Here is a 19288-nt window from a genome sequence, read left to right on the forward strand (position 1 = left end):
AGGAAATTGTTGTTCCTGTTTAACTAAGAGGAAAACTAAGGCCCAGCTGTGTTGAGGCCCAAGTCACAGGATAAAATCCAAAGACTGGGTTAGAGAAGGAAAAGAGAGGTCTCCCCTCAATATATGGGAGGAGGGAAGAAAGTTGAGACTAGAAGTCATAGGCCCATCACTTGGGTGCCCAAGGGTGATAGTAAAATGGGTCAGAACACCCCCTTCTACCTTTAAACCTTTGAAGAGATTTTCTGATTGTGCAGGGACCTCAGCTTTGGGTTTAGGGAAACCCCTCTGTGTCTGCTCCTTTACCCAAGTGACCTATGGGATCCAGATTGCTTGGAAGTTAGAAAGAAAAAAATTCACCTTTAGCAGAGGGCTGGACAATATCTGAATGTTGCTTAGTACTGTCTTAGACGGGCACTCAATGGACAGTGAAATTCCTTTGACTGTTTTTGGTGTCCTGAAATTCAGTCTCAATGTATTTTATAAGGAGCAAAGTAAGGAGGCCTGCCTGGTCCAGAGAAGGGAGTCCTCCATGGCTGGGGCAAGGTCCCAAAGCACTGTTTGGAGTGGCCCCGTCAGCCACAACATTTCATATCATGAACTTATGCAAATTAAACTATGTAGCCTTGGCAAGGAAGATTGAGCAGGAGTTAAATTGAGAGATATTGAGAGAGAGAGAGAGAAACTATCTTTAAATAGTGGGGAAGCAGTCCTAGAATGAGCAAGAGAGAGCTTGCCTGGACATCTGCAGTCCCTTCACTCACTGTTCCCTGAACCTACCACAACGCGTGTATGATTCTTTGCTGAGTGTGATTCTAGAGGGTCAACACTCCCCACGCCCAAACCTCAATCTCTCATATAAGAGGGCTACAAAAAACTACTTAGTTTATCTACAACTGGGTGAAAGAAATAGCAATCTGGCACTTCTTGCCTTTTAACTCACTATAAAAGTTACTGATTTTATTGTGTTTCACCCTCACTAGAACCTAAGTTCCATGAGGGCAGGGATTTTTGTCTGATCACCACTATATTCTCAGCTCTTCGAGCAGTGCTTTGCAAGTAGCGGGCGTTTAATAAACACTTACGAAAGGAGGAATTGAGGGAAGGAGAGAAAGGAGTAACAAAGGCCGGAGAAGAGGAATAGGGAAAGGGAAAAAGGGAAGAACGAAGCGGAAGGAGAAAAGAAGGAAGCGCCAGCGTCCGCGTCTAACGGGCAGCCTGCAACTCCCAGTAGAACTACAACTCCCAGCAGGCCTCGGGGCCCAGGGCAGGCCTAGGAGGCTCAGGTGGGACCAGCGAGGGTCAGCCAGGCTCCCGGCGTGCCTTTGCGAGCGCAGGCGCCGCCGCAGGGCCCGCCGGGACTTGTAGTCCGAGCCGCGGGTGGGGCTGAGCATGGAGGCGGGCGGGGGCCGGGGGAGGGCGCAGGCCCCTCCCCCGTCACTTCCTGCCGGGCTGCGGGCGCCGGAGCGGCTCTTCAGTGTTTGTGCCGGTAGCGGCCGCGTCTGGCTCGGCTTCCCTCTTCCTCCAACCCCCGGCCCGGCGGCGCCCGCCTCCTCCGCGGCCACTCCGCCTTTTCCCTCCCGCCGTCCCTTCCTCCTCTTCCTTCCTCCTTTCCCTCCTCGCTGTCGCCTCCGCCGCCGCCCAGGACTGCCGGCCGGGAGACGAGTTCGGGGCAGCAGCCAGGTGAGGCGGTAGGGCCAGGCCTGGCGGGGCCCGCGCGGGCGCCGCGGCTGCTGGGAGGTGGGCGGCGGGTGGGGTTTAGGCCTCGGCGGGCCCGCGCGTTCGGCCTTTTTCCCCGGGCTTCTCTCCCGCCCTCGGGGCCTTACCGGAGGAGGCGGGTTCTCCCGCGCCTCCCGCCTCGGGGCGCCCCGCGGCCTGGACCTTGGGCGTCCCTAGCTCCTCCACCCCTTGCTGGGCCCAGAAACAGGTGCCGCGCCGCCTTTCCTCATTCCTCTAATTGCGCGGCGATGCCGAAGTTATTCCCGGGGCGGGAGCGGGGGCGGGGGGATCCCCGGTTCAAGTCCCTGCGGGCCGGAGCACCTAAATCTCCCCAGCCGGGCCTGTAGCGTTATAGTTACGCGCACGGCCCAGGTGTCCAGCTCGGGTGCAAATCCCAGCGCTGTCCCCTTCGGCAAGTCACTTGAAGTCTTTGTGTTTTGGTTAGAAAAAGGGGCTAATGCCGTCCCTGCCTCTGAAGGCTGTTAAGGTTCAGTGAAATGGGGCTCATAAAGCGCTTATCAGAGTGCCAGACGCACAGCGTGTCCCAATAAACCGTCTGCATAATTTATTAGCATGATATTAAGGTATAACTTAATGAGTAGAGTGGACCAAAGTTGACCTACCTAGCCGTTTGCGTTTCTTTAGAGGCAGAAACGTTCAGCGTTGTGCCCACCGCCAGCGCCGGGGCATTGTTTTGGGTTGTTAACATCTGAAAGGGGCGTACGTTTAATTGGGATACTCTGTAAGTAGGCAGTCTGTAAAAGATAGTGTTGCTATTTCCACGTTCTCCGCTGAGTCAACTGCAGGATTTTCACCAGCTCCCTCCGTATGAGCAACCTGTCCATTTTCCTGCCATCATCCGCTTCTTGTTGTCTTTCCATTTCTGGGAAAGTTTCCTTGAGTTTAGCAAACTTTCTGGAGCACTTGATGTGTGTCAGGCTCTGGAGGGAGGGTGTACGAAGCTGGAAAAGTTGTCCTTTTTTTACCGCTGCATTTCTAACTTTTGACTTTTTCTCACGGCAGCTTTGCTTTTATTCCCTTCGTCCCCGTTGGCCGACTTTCCTTTTAAGCTCTTGCCCCACCTCCGTGTCGCAGTATTGCTTATGTGGAAGTTTTCTTCTGTTCGGGCGAAGATGTGTGCTTCAGTCTGTTCTGCCTCTGTTCTCTTGCTGTGGGGACGTTTTTAAGGTCACTCTTCTCTTCTGCTTGTAGCTTTAATTGTTTAGCGGGTGGTGGAAAAAGAGTTAGACCAGATTTTTGGTTGATTTTGGACTTTCAGGAATCTGTGTGCTTACCAAATGTATTCAGCAGATTACATTGCAGCTTGAAGTAGAAACTAAAAATACAGTGGGATTGTAGAGGGGGTAGTTTCAGTCATCCTGGTGACAGGTGGGATTTTTAAAACAGCAACTTTATTTAAAGATACTGAGTTTCTTTTAATTCTGTTCTTAGTTGTATAGGTTTACCCTTCATTAAGGAAATTCAATTTATGGAGGTTCAAATTTACAAAAGAGGAAGGAGTGTGTGTTTGCTCTACTGACTGATCCTCCTGTGTCATAGCATTGTTTTAGGTAGTAAATTTCCTTACTGAACTTAAACTCTTTTGATTTACACCCATCTCTCAGTTAACACACAGGATGCAAAGTGGCCTCCCTGTTTTTGACATTTTTCTGGAATTTTCTGACACAGTCTTACCATCAAGAAATAGTTTGAAGTCTGTTTGGATGACTCTAAAAACACCTAAGCAAACAGCTGTAGAAGCAGTACAAAGCATGTCTTCTGCCATATCAAAAACAGTAGTGTTAGGAAAATGATGTTTTAACATTTCAGTCAATAATCTAATTTTGAACAACTTTCTATTATGGAAAACATACAAAAGTCGAATAGTATAGAGAACCCCCCTGAACTGGTCACTCAGATTTGATAATTATTAACTCATTGCCAGGGTCAATCTTGTTTCATGTAGTACTCCCTCCCCCAAACTGGGTTATTTTGACATAAATCCTGAATATCATATAATTTTACCAGATTGCCCCAGACCCTTAATCTGTCACAAAATTTACTTTTAGTGGAATCATAGTTCTCATTTTGTTTGGTTTCTTGGGCTTCTTATCTCTGTTTATGCATAATTACAGCAGAAAAAAAAATCCTTATCCCCCTCAAGGTCATATCCAGGATGCTGCCTTGCTTCTTTGTGTACAAGAGCAACAATTTTTGAGCTATTAATGACTATAATTGAGGAGCAATCAGAAATACAGATATCCCTAATTCTGTTTTGGTGGAGGCCTACCTATGAAACCACTTTTGATGGAGAATAACTTTGTGTTAAAATACAGTTAATAATTCATAATGAAACTTGCAAAGTTTCTTTACAGTAGTTGTGTAAGTATACTGCTGTCACCTTAGGTTAAGAATTAAGCAAAAGATATTTGATTTCAAAACTGTTGTAGAATTATTTTCTAAAGACTGCCCCACCAATCTGCTGTATTTACAAACCAATTTTGTAAATATGAATGAATTAACAGCATAAATGTTCATATTTTTCTTTCTCATCTAAAAAGAGATCTCTCCTAGAATGGAAGTTGACAGGAATATTATGTTTGTCATTGTTACTTTTGAAATTTCTTGTCATGAACAGTTTTCAACTTGTAGACCTGTAATGTCATTATTTCATTTGTGTAGGTTTACTTTTGAGCTTGATCAGTTACAGTTAACTTATGTTTTAGTTATTACAACTTGGGAGATGAGGAGGGATGTGGATACCTCTTAACATTAGGGGGAAAAAAAAACCCCAACCAATTTGGCATCTAAGAAAGGACACAATATGTACTTTATTTTAAAAAATGCTCAGTGCTTCCCAGTAGGCTTTCAGTAAAACAAAATTAAGTATTTGGAATTGTTACCGTTAATATAGTTTGTTCAGACTAAAGTGCTCTCTTTTAAGGTTCAGCCAGAAAGCCTATTTACATACAGATTATCTTAAGTTTAGAAATGAGCATGAGGCATGGAACTCCCCCCCCCACCCCCCTCCCAGTTCTTGAAGTCTAACCCATTAACGTTCTGGGTGTAATCATTAAGCATGGGGCTGCACTGTGCTTGCTTCATCCACAGCTTCTCCCCAATACGACAGTGACAATGTAAGGTGGCACAGAGTGGGTCTCAGCTTGTGGGACAGTTTTCTCTGATGCCCTTTTACTAGATGGAGTAAGAAAGAGTGAAATTTCACCAGCATAAAGATGGAACTTTCATGAAAAACGTATCTTTCTGTAGAATGTCATAAATCAAAATTCTAGGAGCCTTGTTTATGAACCTCCAAACTGGATCATATTTGATGTCATACTTAACGACAAAGATTTGCTCAATTTGGGGAAATATAAATTCTTCCCCCTCAGATGAGAGCTTTTGGAGTTGCTTTATTTCTCTCAGAATAGGATTTTGTGGCCTTCAAAAATGTTTAGAGAACTTTTGTTTCACTTATATATATGTATATATATTATATATGTGTGTGTTTGTTGGATTGTCATGTAAAATGTATTTTTTAGATCAAAAAAGTTTGCAGGCTACTGTAGTTAAGTTATACTGGCAAATAAAAGCACAAATTAACCTCAAAAAAATGTTTAGAGAATTTTATGACAGATTTTTGTTTCACACTAGACCTGTAACAGATTGTTTTAACTTCTTGTGACAGAGACCTTTGTGGTTAAAATGCTTCTGGTGTAATTTTCTGCATGAGCTTTTCCTTAAATGCTTGATTTTGACCAGGTTTTATTTATGCCATTCCAAAAATATAATTTGTAGGTTAGAGGTTGAACCATGAGAAGACATGTTATTTGCTATGGTTATTTTCCCACAACATTTTGTTATGAAAAATTTCACATACATAAGAAAGTTTAAAGAATTTCAGTGCACACCTCTATGTTTACCACCTACTTTCTGCCATTATTTTACTGTATTTGCTTTATTACATGTCTATTCCATCTGTCCATCTCTTTTAATTCATTAATCCATTTTATTTTTCGATACATTTCCAAGAAAATTATAACATTAGCAAACAGCATGCCTATCTACCACAGTTAATTTTGTTTATTTTTTATAACTTTTTTAACATCCTTTTTTAAAATAATTAATTAATTAATTAATTTTGGGCTGCATTGGGTCTTCGTTGCTGCGCGCGGGCTTCTCATTGCAGTGGCTTCTCTTGTTGCGGAGCACAGGCTCCAGGTGCGTCTGCTTCAGTAGTTGTGGCTCGTGGGCCCTAGAGCGCAGGCCCAGCAGCCATGGCAGACGGGCTTAGTTGCTGTGCGGCATGTGGGATCTTCCTGGACCAGGGCTCGAACCCGTGTCCCCTGCATTGGCAGGCGGATTCTTAACCACTGTGTCACCAGGGAAGCCTGCACCACAGTTAATTTTAAATTGAGACATTTCTACAAAGTATTCCTAGATCTTTAAAAGCCAAGAGCTTTGTTGACTTTTGTTTCCAATTTTACTTTGATTACAGAACTCTTTGCGATTTTATTTTTTAAATTTTATTTATCTATTTATCTATTTATCTATGTTTATTTATTTACCTATTTATTCATTTATTTATCTATCCATTCATTCATTCATTCATTCATTCATTCATGCTGCATCCTGAGGCATGTGGAACTTCCCTGACTAGGGATCAAACCTGTGGCCCCTGCAGTGGAAGCACCGAGTCTTAACCACTGGACCACCAGGGAAGTCCCAGAACTCTTTGCCTTTTAAAGGAAATTGTTTAAAGAACTTTTTGCACCAAGCTGTGCTTACCTACGAATCACGTATTATGAAGTTTGAATAATGTTGATCAAATCCTTTCTTCTCACATAAGGAGATAATAAGATTATAAATATGCAGCTATGTTGATCTTAACAAATGCCACTAGATGGATGGCTTGGATATGTTTTGCTGACAGCTTAATGCTCTGAACTAAAAAACTTCACCAAAGAGAATTATTTATTTTAATAAAATGGTAAAATGAGGAAATTACTGCAAATAGCTTATTTATTTTTTTAAATATTTACATTCCTATAGTAGTGAATAAGGTTGATGTAAAGTGATTTATGTCACCAGATAAATGGAGGTAGAAACAAATTCTCTTCAGACTTAATTTTCTGGAGTAACACATGTTCAATTATTTGTTAAAGGAGTATATTCAGGGGGCTCCCTCAAAGTAATTTACTGAAAGCAAAAGTAGAAAAATCTATCCAAGAATGTATTTGCTTTCAATTAAAAATTAGTCTTCTAAATATTAAATCTGTAGCCCATCTGCTTCTGTTTAATCTGGAGTCTAATTTGGAAAAATGTGATGATCTTGTGAGTTTATAACAGTAATGGAAGCAAAACAGATAATTGTATTATTATAGTAGAGAGGTCATAATTGTCCTAGAGGCTTTTTGAAATGTCTGCTGGACTACAAAGTCTAAGAAAATCTATTTAAGTGCCCTGGAGTCTTTTCCCAAAATGAAAATGGTTGCTCATCAGATTGTCTCTATATTTGAAGTAGCGTTAGAACTGATTGCCCAGTGAGTGTGGGTTGATTTTAGTCAGCATGTCCTCTATTCCCATTTAAAATGTTTTTTTTACAAGTGGTGTGTAACTATAAGTTCATATTTGTAGATGTTTATGTGACTGAGGACAGGATCAGTGAATCTGCTGGATAATAATATTTGCTACTATTTATTAAACTCTTACCATGTGCCAGGTTAGGATTACAGGGTGAGTGTTATTTGATGGAGCAAAGGAATCTGAAAGGTCAGATTGAATTTATCTAATAATGTAAAAGCTGCTGTTCACTGAGCTCTTCCTTTGTGCCAGAGGTTGAAGTGGACGCTTTGGGTTGTGTTTCTGTTACTCCCCAACGTCTTTGCAAAGGAAGGGTTGTAAAAGCTGAGGTGCTGAGGCCCATCTGGGAGGCCAAGTAACTGGAGTGGGGTCCTGAGCTCTTTCCACTGAAGCACAACGCGTCTCTAATTATTCTCAGGTGCTTTTTGTTTAGAGTAATTTATTCTGCGTGTCACCAGTGCTTTCTCCCCAGTTCTCCCACCCACCACAGTTAGGATGAATTTTGTTCACTAGGACTTCAGACCAATTTGGAAAAAAGTCTGACTCAGTAGTACTCAGTCTTTTAAATGAATGCTGTTCATCATTTCCTTGAAATAGTTTGAAGATTTTCAGTTTCCTTTTGTTTGTTGTGACAGATTACTATAGTCAAATTAAACTAAAGCTTTTAAGCTGTTTCAGAGGTTGGGGGTGGGGCTTAGAGGTAAATGGGGATGATGATGTTTCATTAGCCTTTGTGTTGAAGGATGCTCTCCCCTAAATTATTGCTATAATCCTTCATGAAGTTTATTGAAAATGATTTATTAACTGTAGACAAGGTTGTTGCCAAGAAAATCAGTTTTTTTTTAATATATAAATTTATTTATTTATTTAATTTATTTGGCTGCGTTGGGTCTTTGTTGCTGCGCGTGAGCTTCCTCTAGTTGCGGCGAGTGGGGGCTACTCTTCGTTGCAGTGCGTGGGCTTATTGCGGTGGTTTCTCTTCTTGCGGAGCACGGGCTCTAGGCGTGCAGGCTCAGTAGTTGTGGCTCACGGGCTCTAGAGCGCAGGCTCAGTAGTTGTGGCGCACCGGCTTAGTTGCTCCGCGACATGTGGGATCTTCCCGGACCAGAGCTCGAACCCATGTCCTCTGCATTGGCAGGTGGATTCTTAGCCATTGCGCCACCAGGGAAGTCTGAAAATTAGTCTCTTTAGAATCATATTATTCTGCTTTACTGGAAATGAGTTAACTAAGCCTCTAATTAACTTTATAGGGTTGTTGCCCTCTTTGCTTCCCAGCCATTTTTTAAAATTTTTATTTATTTATTTTTGGCTGCGTTGGGTCTTTGTTGCTGTGCGCCAGCTTTCTCTAGTTGTGTCAGGAGGGGGCTACTCTTCATTGCGGTGCACGGGCGTCTCATTGTGGTGGCTCTAGGCACGCGGGCTTCAGTAGTTGCGGCACGTGGGCTCTGGGGTGTGTGGGCTTAGTTGCTCTGCGGCACGTGGGATCTTCCCCGACCAGGGATCAAACCTGTGTCCCTTGCATTGGCAGGCGGATTCTTAACCACTGCGCCACCAGGGCAACCCTTATGGTTAGTCTTAAAAGGCTAGATCACTGAAATTAAATGTGCCTTTGGATTTGGGGTTATGAGTTTGGATTTGGTATATGAGTTTCCATTCTGTGTTTAACCTCAACCAAGGCATAAGTGTGTCTCATTAATCATGAAAAGGTGTTGGAAATGTGTCTTTTCTGGGAATGAAATGAGCAGATAATGCTTCTTAAGATGTTACTATATTAGCTCCTTTCAGGCATGAGCTTTATGATCTACCTAGATCTTGTCTGATTCTCGCACATTTTTGCTCTTTTGAAGTCCATGCTTTCTATAGATTAAAATTAACTAAGACATGAATTTTCTACCCTTGCAGATTCCATCCTGATACGAATAGGATCATTGTCTGCCAGTGCCATTGTGATTTGGTACAAAATGCAAGGCAGTCCTTTCCTCTGTTAGTAGATAATTTATATGTAATGATAAGTCTGATTATTCTTGGAGGCTTACGTTCTTTGTTGCACAGTTTAACCTGCTCATTGAGGCTCCATGACCCTTTACCTAGATGACAGTCAAATATAGTCAGGTAAATAAGTTTCCTTTTGGTTTGTAGTAGAGTGAACCTTTACAGTCTGGAACATTTAGAGGACGACTGCCAAAGAACTATTTTCCCTGTTAACTCAGAATTTATTAAGCATCAAACATAAAAAAGAATAAAGTAAAAAAAATTTTTTGGAGGGGACGAGGTTCTTTTTAAGTTTGCTACATTTTTTTCTTTCTTAAATAGTGTGTTTTGAACATAATTTATTAATATTTTATAACATTGGTTACTGTGTACCCTAAGAAAGTGATGTTTATTAGCTAACTTTGTCGTAGTTTATAAGCATTTCACCTACATTACCAGTTCATCCACCCAAGAATAATATGATTATTGTTTGTTAATCATATGAAATTGGTGGTGGTAACCCTATTGATATATTAAAAGGTTGAAGTCTACAGAGTAACTTGCTCAGGGTAGTTCAGCTGAGCACCTGAGTTGGCACCCAAACTCAGATCCCCAGTCCAGAGTTTTCTCTACCTCACCCAAACAGCCATGTCATAGCTTGTTTGCCCTTATCCTAAATCAGTGTCTTGCAGCCAAGGGGCCTTTTATGTTCTTTTGTGTCTTCTTTAGTTATGAGGTAATGTGTATTATAAATGATGTTACTACTAATTAAAATGCCACTGTGAATTACTTAAGTTTGTGTTGGAGTCACGGTTATTCCTATACAAATTTGAATTTCATGAGGACAGGGACTACATCTTATTTGTGTACTCCTCTCTCCCTAGTGCCCAGAATAGTGCCTACTGTTTAGTAGGTGTTCAGTAATTATTTGTTGAGTGAATAAAGCAATGAATTTAATTCACTCTCTTGTGTTCTAGTGTGCTTCTTGAGTGGGAAAGAAAGGGAGTTGGGCTTATCCCATAGTCTTTCTTCTCTGCTGCTGCTTGGAGTAAGTAAGTGGTATAAAGATACACTGGTAATAATCAGGATGGCTTTGGAAATGGTTGGGGATTAAAAAAAAAAGTTTGCTCATGGAAGTGTGAATGTGTATATGAATCTCAGCTGTCACCTGTGTTGTGTTGAGATGTTTGAAATCCATGGGGTTGTAGACTGCTATTTTTCTCCTCCCTCCCCCCTTTTTTTCTTTGCTGTTGTTAGCAGTTGTTTCTCACTGTTATCTGATTCTAGCACCTCCTTTTTAACATTTTATTTCTTTAACTTCAGGTTTGGGCTAGAAAACTAGATAACCAAACCTACCACAAGCGTTCAGCATAGATTTAGATGAGCTTGAATTGAGGGAAGCCCGCATTGGCAGAAAGCATGGGCTCTATTAGGTGGTCTTAGACACTCGTTTGGGCTGTGCAGAGGCCTTTTCATTTTCCATTCATGGTAGTCTTTTGAATGGGTGAGATTGTGGAACAATAGGGTTCTAGATTGGAGAATTGTTAGTATAGTGTACTATTTACAGAAAGAAGTTGGGTTGTTAAAATACTGTAGAACCAGTTAAAGCTCATGATTTTATTTCTGAAATTATTTGGACAGTGAACAGCTACTTTTTATTGTTTACTAAGTCACAGTAGCAGTGTGAAATTGAAATGAGCAAAATTACTTTATGTTGTAAAAACGCAAAAAGCATTTCAAGGTAAGGAATTCTATTTGTTACTGACTACTGCCAGTTTACAGAAGGGGCTCCTCTAGATAAATGAGACCTGAGAGTTTGAGAGTTAAACTCTTATGTCATCTGAAATCCAGTTCTAAAGAATGATTATGATTTGGATTTACTAGAGGTAATGTGCTTTTTCATATTTTGCAGTTTAATATAAGAATATTTATGTACAAGTTCCTTTTTGTAAATTTTCCCATGTAATTGCATTTGCATCACCAAGCATATGGTAAGGACATTTATGAATAAAATATTTAATCGGGAGTTAAAGGCTGCAAATTTAAAAATCAGGCTTGTGTGATTGGACAGTATATGATGTCCAGTTCCTTTTTTATTTATTTATTTATTTATTTTTTTGGGCATGCCGTGCAGCTTGCAGGATCTTAGTTCCCCGACCAGGGATTGAACCAGAAGCAGAGAAAGCACAGAGTCCTAACCATTGGAACGCCGGGGAGTTCCCTCCAGTTCCTTTCTAAAAAATTAATTCCGAGGTATTCATAGTTCTCTTAGCAGGAAGTAATTAAAATTTAAAAAGGAAATTTTTACTGTCTCATATGTTTGTGTCTCTACAAAGCACTTTTTACCCAGTTAGTTCCCAGGCACTTGTTTCTTTCGTAGACTCTACAGTGTGCTGCTTCAAGCCATGACATCATGCTTTCAGAAACTTCCTTCCCTACTTGTAAATTTTAGGTTTCCCCAAAACTTTAGCAATATGTATCTTCATTTTCAGAAAAAGATCTACTCTAGTAAACTACTATTGTTTCTTATTTTCCAGGAGTTTCCCAACCAGGTAACCTCTCTGAACCAAAACAACATTGTTGCTGGAGTACTTGTTTTTAAGGTACGCATAATTTGGCTCTGTAATTTCAGGCCTGTTCATAATCTGTAATGTTTTTGAATTCTTCAATGATTTGTGTGGAAAATGACTTTTACTTCTGGCTATAGTATTAGAGAAACAAGAAATTTTATGCAGTTTGATTTCTTTTTACTCTTGGGATTTAATTAGAAAGTCAATACAGGAAAAAAAAAAAAAAGAAAGTCAATACAGGGAAAATTGTTGGCAAGAATGTAAAACCTGCTAGCCAGCACTGCCATACACTTTAAATGTAGAGACCTGAAAATTTACCACTGAAATGTTGTTAAACATAACTCGGTCAAGAGCATCTTGGTCATAGGAACTTTTGTAGTTTGCCTTTGATTTCACAGATTGCTTATGTTAAACTTGGTTTTCAAACTTGTGGAAATAATTCCACATTGTTTTCTGTTGTGAATGAAAACAAGTTCTGTTTACCACTGACTGCTTGTGATCATCTCGACCAAAAAAGTTTTACTGTAAGAGTGTTGAGGATTTTACAGTCCTTTGTCAGGACACTGCAAGCATTGACACTGCTTTGTGTTCTTTAGCACTTTCCCTCTAAGGGCTGAAAGCACATGATCATACCCTATCTCTGAGGTGGTAATTAATAGACAAGTTAACCCTTGCTTTCTTTGGGAATAAGGAAATTGATGCATGAGGAATTTAGAAAAGTTATACAAAGCTCAGGGAATGGATTTGCACTCATCACACTGAATTTGTATAATGCTTTTCTTTTCAAAGAACTGAGTAGCTGTTAACCAGTGCCTCAGGATTCCTTCAGTGTTTTAGCTCTCAGATTGCTACAACTGAGGCTTTGTGAAAGAGCCTATTACAGAGTGCTTTGGGGAAACTGAGGCAGCAAGCAGTGGATTGGCAAGAGTTGGGCGTATAATTGCTATCTGAGTTGGGAGTAGAACTGAAAGCCACAACTCAGAAGTTTGACCTGATTTAACATTGTTTGTTGCTACTTAGCAGCAAGGCTGGTTTCTACGTAGATGGCACATGGCTACAGACTACAATTTTTTTTCTTTGAAAGAAAAGACAGTTAAGTGTATTGAACCAAGCCCCTTCTTATTCAAGAATATGTTACACAGTATTACTCTTAACAGTCACCAGCAGATCACAAACAGGTATTCATTTTGATTTAAAAACACTTCCATTTTGGGAATTCTCTGGCGGTCCAGTGGTTAGAACTCTGCGCTTTCACTACCGAGGGTCTGGGTTCAATCCCTGCTTGGGTACCTGAGATCCCACACGCTGCACGGCATGGCCAAAAAAAAAAAAACCCCAAACTTCCATGTTTACAAAAATAGTAAGTGTTTGTGTTGAGTTACTTTTAAGAAGTTCTCCTAGGGAAAGGAGGAGGGGAACTTAATGATGTTTCAAACCTAGAAAAGAAAATAAGGTTTGCAGCTTGTTAGGCTGCAGAGGTAAAATTTTTTTTTTTTTTTTCCCTTTAGTGCACAGTATGGTGTGATGGTTTTTCTATGATGAACAATAATAATGAATTCTCTTTTAGGAAATATTTCTTTAAATGGACCACCTAATGGTTACATCTGTGTGGAAAGAAAATCCTCCATTGCCCACTTGGCATTGGGCCAAGTGTGAGGGGGGCTGCAGTCAGTCACTCGTATTGGATGCAAAGGTCTTGAACAGTCTGGGTTGTTTCCAGGCATTATCTTTGGCTCATTTTATTGTCTTGCGAGTGATTGTGCCTCATCATGGCTGTTTGTCCTGTGTCTTTCTCTTGAGCACCAAGTACGTTGTGGTCTTTTTTTTTTTTCTTTTAAGTAATTTGGTCATATTTCTTTTCAAGAACCTTTTATTATTGCGTGATTTGATATATGGGCCTGCTGTTGGACATTATTTGCTTGACGTTGACATTGTCTTTTTGGAAATGATTATGTAGGATGATAGTGATTGCCATGTTTCTGTACTTGTGGTTGCCCTGCCTGCAGGTGTTTGGATAACATTTGGAGTCAGTGAATTGCTCTTTCCTGGGGGCAGGGGATGGTGGATGCTGGTAGGGGGAGGTGAAGGTAGGGTGGTATGGTGGTGGGGGAGTGAGTTCACTTGCAGAAAACATAAGCACATTGCAGCTAGAAAGATGTATTGGACAGGGATCTTGGAAGTAAGTGTTGGATGTAAGGGAATGATGTGGGTATTTTAGGTATATTTCAAGGCTTTTATAGGAAAAGTGGTTTATTCCTTAACTTTTTTTTTTTTTTTGTAATTGACAAAATTTCTCTGAGAGTGAAGCCTCTCAGAAGCTATGGAGAACAAATTAATAGACGTACAGTTGGTTGCTTAAAGAGCTCTTCTTGTGTCTTTGAGGAAGAGTTTAACAAGTAGTTTCTAGCACTTGAGAATGTACAATCTGCCATAAAAGGGTTCACATGTAGTAGATGCTTAATAAATTTTTGTTGAATAGTGAATAAATATATCCTAAAATTGCTGTTGGTACTGTTAATGTTCTGTCATGGTGAGGAACTGGAATATTCCTTTGTATCTGCGTACCCATACTATATAAGATATAATAAAGAAGAGAAAGGGAGATATTTCGTGCAATGTTTTGGCTATCTTAAAAGCTTGTCCAGAATTGGGATGACTTTCTTTTTCCCTCCCTCCCTCCTTTCCTTCCTTCCTGTTTTTTAAAAAACACATCTTGTTTGGAAACATCACTTATTACAAAGGGGAATGATGTGTTGATTGCACAAAAGTATAGATACTTCATTATGTCATGTGTAAATCCTGATAAAAATTGGGTATTAAAAATGATCTTCCCTAATTGCTGAAGTAGGTATTTCATACTGCAACAATTTAACAATCTGTTAGTTGAAAGTGATTAGGACTAAGTAGTATTGTAGGTGTTTCTGTAAACTGTTTCTAGAAGGATCTGCCTTTTTGTGTATTAAATCTCTCAGACCGTGCACTCAGTATGGCCCAGTCTTGGTAGATTCACTGCTGCGTTAGGAATATGCATTTTGTGCCTGATCACTTTTTAGCACAACATGTACAATTAAAAAAAATGCTTTTATAGAGGTACCCATAATTGTCATCTCACCCCTTATAATGTCGTAGTTCTTATATGTACTCCACAAATTCAGGATTTGAGAACAGGATGAAAATGTTTTCTTGAGTTGGTTTCTCAAGCTCTTCAAATAGGAAAAAACCCAGGAGAGTAAAGGTTCTCGTCTGTGCTGGGGGCAGGGAAATAGCACAACACGGGCTTAACAGTCAAGGTGTTTCCAACGCTGGGGAAAACTGGAGTCTCTGTGTTTCAAGCTTTTCAACCTAATTTTACTGTGTGTGAAATATTGTTCTTCTGTAAGAAGATTCTCATAAAGCATTTTAATCTCTTTTAAGTCCCTAATTTACTGATGGAAAACAATCCTTAGAGACAGGTGTAAAGGAAAAGATAAGTTTTCATTTAAGGATTTAATCTCAGTATGGAGCACTGTTGAGCTACAGGTTCTAAATTTATACAGAAGTAATATCTCTGAAATTCCGTGATTCCCCTGAATGCTTCCGTGAACTATATAGATAGCAGTAATGAAAAACTTTATTTGTTCTTCGAATTACGTGAGTGAACCGTATATTTCCCCCCATTCATAGCTATGATAGCTGCCCGGCTTCTCTTAGGGGAGGAGCATCTGTTTGGGTAAAATATTAGCATCAGTGCTTTAGAGCCTTTTGAGCTGAAAAGGGGGTTTTCTTTTCCTGTATGAGAATATAAGCTGCTTAATACATTAGTAAGATTTTATTTTGTGGATTCGTATTATATATGTACTAGAAATAGCATGTTGCCCTTCTACCCACCAGGTACTAATAGGTTCTGCCATCCCCCAAATATGACAACCCAATAATGGCTCCAGGTATTGTCAAATGTCTTTGGGGAGCAAAATTGCCCCCTCTTTAGAACTACTGCTTCAGATTCTCTTTTCAGGCTTAACGACACATAGAAATGTTAAATTAGTAAATGACTAAAAATGAGTACTGTTTGTTGAATTTTTATTGGTCATGTTGGAAGTTAAAAAATTTGTAAAATGCAGAGCCTTTTTAGGAGGGTTTATTTGCACTTCTGAGCTACTGGTTTCAACCAGTTGTTTTAAAGACATAACTCCTCCAGGTGTACCTGGGGTTAACATTTTTGGGGCAGTTTTAATTAAGAACTTGTTTGTTCCCTTTCTCAGCTTCTAGAAAACCTATGAATTTATGTCTGTGGCTGGAAATGCTGGCAGTGGGCCTGCTGTAGAGAACATTAGCCAAAAGAGATCCCTTTGGGCCCCACCCTTTCTAAATTTAGTTCATTCAGTCTCAGACTCTGAGAGCCACCCAGGGCAGAGTTGGGTTGCTCCTTCTGGATGCAGGTAGACTCTGGAGCAAACACTTTGCTTTTGGCTTATGTTTTGACCTGTGACCTATGGTTGGTGTTGTGAAGTTGTGAGTATACTCTTTAGAAAAATGCCCTCAAGACAGAGTTTAGAAAGAGAGGGAGAGAGTGAATAAGAGAAGGAGGGGGAAGATTAAGAGAGAAATGTTTATATTTTGGCAGCTGAATGAAATAAGAACAATGAAACAAGATCATAGCTGACTTCTGAAAGGTTCTGGACTTGTTTCTTGACACTGGCAACTTGTCTGCTAAGACCATTACCTAGATCTTCAGTACATCTCCTCTGTTATTTTGTTCTGATTTCAAAAGTAAGCAAGGAACAACTGCAATATTGGAGAATTTTGTTGTATAAGGTAATGTTTATGCCTCTATTAACCAAAGTCATAGTTTAGCTGAGGTTTGTTTTTGCTGTTTGTCTTGTTTTGAACTTTGTAGTCCTTTTTGCTCTCAGCAAGAGAGGGTGTGCCAGGGCTCCTCCAGTAACTTAATTGCTCTGGTCATTCATCTCTTTCTAGAGGTCCAGCGTTAATTAAAAATCATTTTGAGACTTAAAAAAAAAATAAAGTAACAAAAATTACTCTATAATAGAACTTCTAATTTGTTAGCTTGCTAGTTTCTGCTTTGGTTGGCTTTTTCTATTCCTTGTTGCTTACTGGTTACTTTTGAGTACTTTTGATTTGCTTAAACATTTTCAGCGTTTTGAACTATGACTATGAAAATGAGCAGAACTGTCCTTATTTTTGACTTGTGAAGAAATTTAAATGTATTTAGGATTAATGCCTTTGGAACTTACAAGATGCGATAAACAATCTCCGCTCGTAAAATCGTCAGCCTGAAATCTGTTCCTCTCTTCTTCATCTTCTCCGCTTTTGCTTTTAATGGTAGAAATACTATAGAATGTTCTTTGGCTATTCAAATAATTTCTCAGGATCATGAGCATTGATGTGGGTGCAGCAATTCTTGTTTGGGATCTGTAAGTAAATGAGACTATCTCAAACAAACCTTGTAGGAAAACAAAGAGATCTTTTACCATCATAAGGAAAAAGAAACAGGAAAAGTGAGGAATTCTTCTCTTTCTTCAGTCAACGTAAAGGAAAACCTCTAAGGTTGCCAATCTGAGCATATGGCCCTAAAATGGAAGCAGTGTTTACATTCACCTGTTAATGGTTTTACAAACGCAGTTTGCTTTCAGTTTCTTATCATTTTGAAACCAGAAACCTTTACCATATCCCATACACAATGGAAAACCTCTTCATAGTTTTTAATTTGCATTTTTGAATATAAGCTATAGTTTATAATTCTTAATATTCAACAATAAATATTATCATACCATGCCAATTCTCTTTGTAAAATGAACACGCCGGGCATGTGGGTATTGGAAGTCATTTAAAAACACTGAGAAATTCACAAGGCTAGTGAACCTTACTGTATACCAAGGAGAGACACATTTCTAATACATCAACATAGCTACGTACTAAACGGGGCTATTATCATACTTGTGTAGGTGACACCAATTTTGACTGAATATTGGCAATTACATATCTCCTCTATAATTTATCTTTTTATTTTCTTTCCCTTACAACTTTCAGGTAGAACTTTAGACTTCATAGCACTGAATTAACCTGCACTGAAAGCTGTTTACCTGCAGTTGTTCACTTTTGTTGAAAGTGACCATGTCTCAAGTTCAAGTGCAAGTTCAGAACCCATCTGCCGCTCTCTCAGGGAGCCAAATACTGAACAAGAACCAGTCTCTTCTCTCACAGCCTTTGATGAGTATTCCTTCTACTACTAGCTCTCTGCCCTCTGAAAATGCAGGTAGACCTATTCAAAACTCTGCTTTACCCTCTGCATCTATTACATCCACCAGTGCAGCTGCAGGTAAGCGTATGACTCCAAGTGTCTTCTGTTTCAAATGTTTTCTTAGCCTGTTTTCTGATCTGATAAGTAGATTGCAGATGTAGGGAGCTCTCACACATATTTACCTTCAAGAAGCAGAAGAAAGTATACCACCCACGCTTCTTTATCCCAGATATAGAACACACTTGGTTGTATATTGGGTTGATGGAGGCCTTTGACAGACCATTTCAAAGTGTAAGAAAGAGAATTGGAAACTAAACTATAAAGCCTTGTCTATTATAAAGTGGTAGCTGGCAGAAAGAATTGAACAGTAAATACCACTTTGGATATTCATTGTTATATGGGAAAATTCTGCTTTTATAATTATTTCCCAGAATTGATTTGTAGGTGTAAGCCTCCTTTTTGGATGTCTGTAAGATTTTTCCCAAGCAAGGGGGCAGGCAGATCTATTGGAAAGCAAAAGAGTGTGTTGGCATTTGATAATTTTATTTTGAATAAGTAAGTTTAAATTGAGATTCCAGAAGTGGCTAAGAAATCATAGTGAGGACCAATTAGAAATTGAACAAAGAAGCAGAGATTTTTAAAAAAGAAATGTTTAGAAGCATTCAAATTTAAATATTAGGAAAATAAAAATGAAATAAATGTGCTCATTGATCAGGAAAGACTTGAAACCCCTGGGGAAAAAACCCTAAAAACAATATTCTGCTCCCCAAACTTCCCCTTCCCCCAAGTTGCAAAACCAATTAAATGGGGGTGTCAGCATAGGTGTCTCCATACTAGAGTCACCTTATAACAAATTCTTTTCAACCTTAAGCCTGACAGTTTCCCTTGCATTTCCTCCTCTTCCTTCATCGTCTCGTTTCCTTTACTTTGTAAATCTGTTCTTAGAGTGTTAGGTTATCCCACTCTCAGCAGCACGGCCTCTATCATGCTGCTACCTCTAGACTTCCTTGGACCGGCTCACCAAATAGCATTCTTGACTTGTCATGGTCCCCTAGAGATTCAGTGTTCCCCATATTTGCCATTTGAATACCATCTTAATAGGAAATGGCACAGACTATTTCAGTCCTCTGGGATTTATTGCTTTTTCTTCTAATGTGTTCTTATATCCACATTTTATTGACTTTATAAAGCTCCCGCCCACCAAGGC

General features: G+C 39.8%; 1 protein-coding gene across 16 annotated transcripts in view; it reads left to right on the forward strand.

Annotated features, from left to right (window-relative positions):
* The window catches only part of STAU1 (staufen double-stranded RNA binding protein 1), an 86847-nt gene that overhangs the window by 27259 nt on the left and 40300 nt on the right, over positions 1-19288 (forward strand). For 8 of the 16 annotated variants that reach the window (XM_068525128.1, XM_068525129.1, XM_068525130.1 and 5 more), the window contains exons 1-2: positions 11808-11873; positions 17871-18159. In XM_068525128.1, the coding sequence (XP_068381229.1) occupies positions 17955-18159 (205 nt within the window). In that variant the 5' untranslated portion in view covers positions 11808-11873; positions 17871-17954. Of the gene's footprint in view, positions 1-1433; positions 1681-11807; positions 11874-17870; positions 18160-19288 lie in introns of those variants that run through there. The other 8 variants (XM_068525137.1, XM_068525139.1, XM_068525142.1 and 5 more) reach the window with 6 other exon arrangements.

Source organism: Eschrichtius robustus, chromosome 16, assembly GCF_028021215.1.
Source record: "Eschrichtius robustus isolate mEscRob2 chromosome 16, mEscRob2.pri, whole genome shotgun sequence".
Classification (NCBI taxonomy): Eukaryota; Metazoa; Chordata; class Mammalia; order Artiodactyla; family Eschrichtiidae; genus Eschrichtius; species Eschrichtius robustus.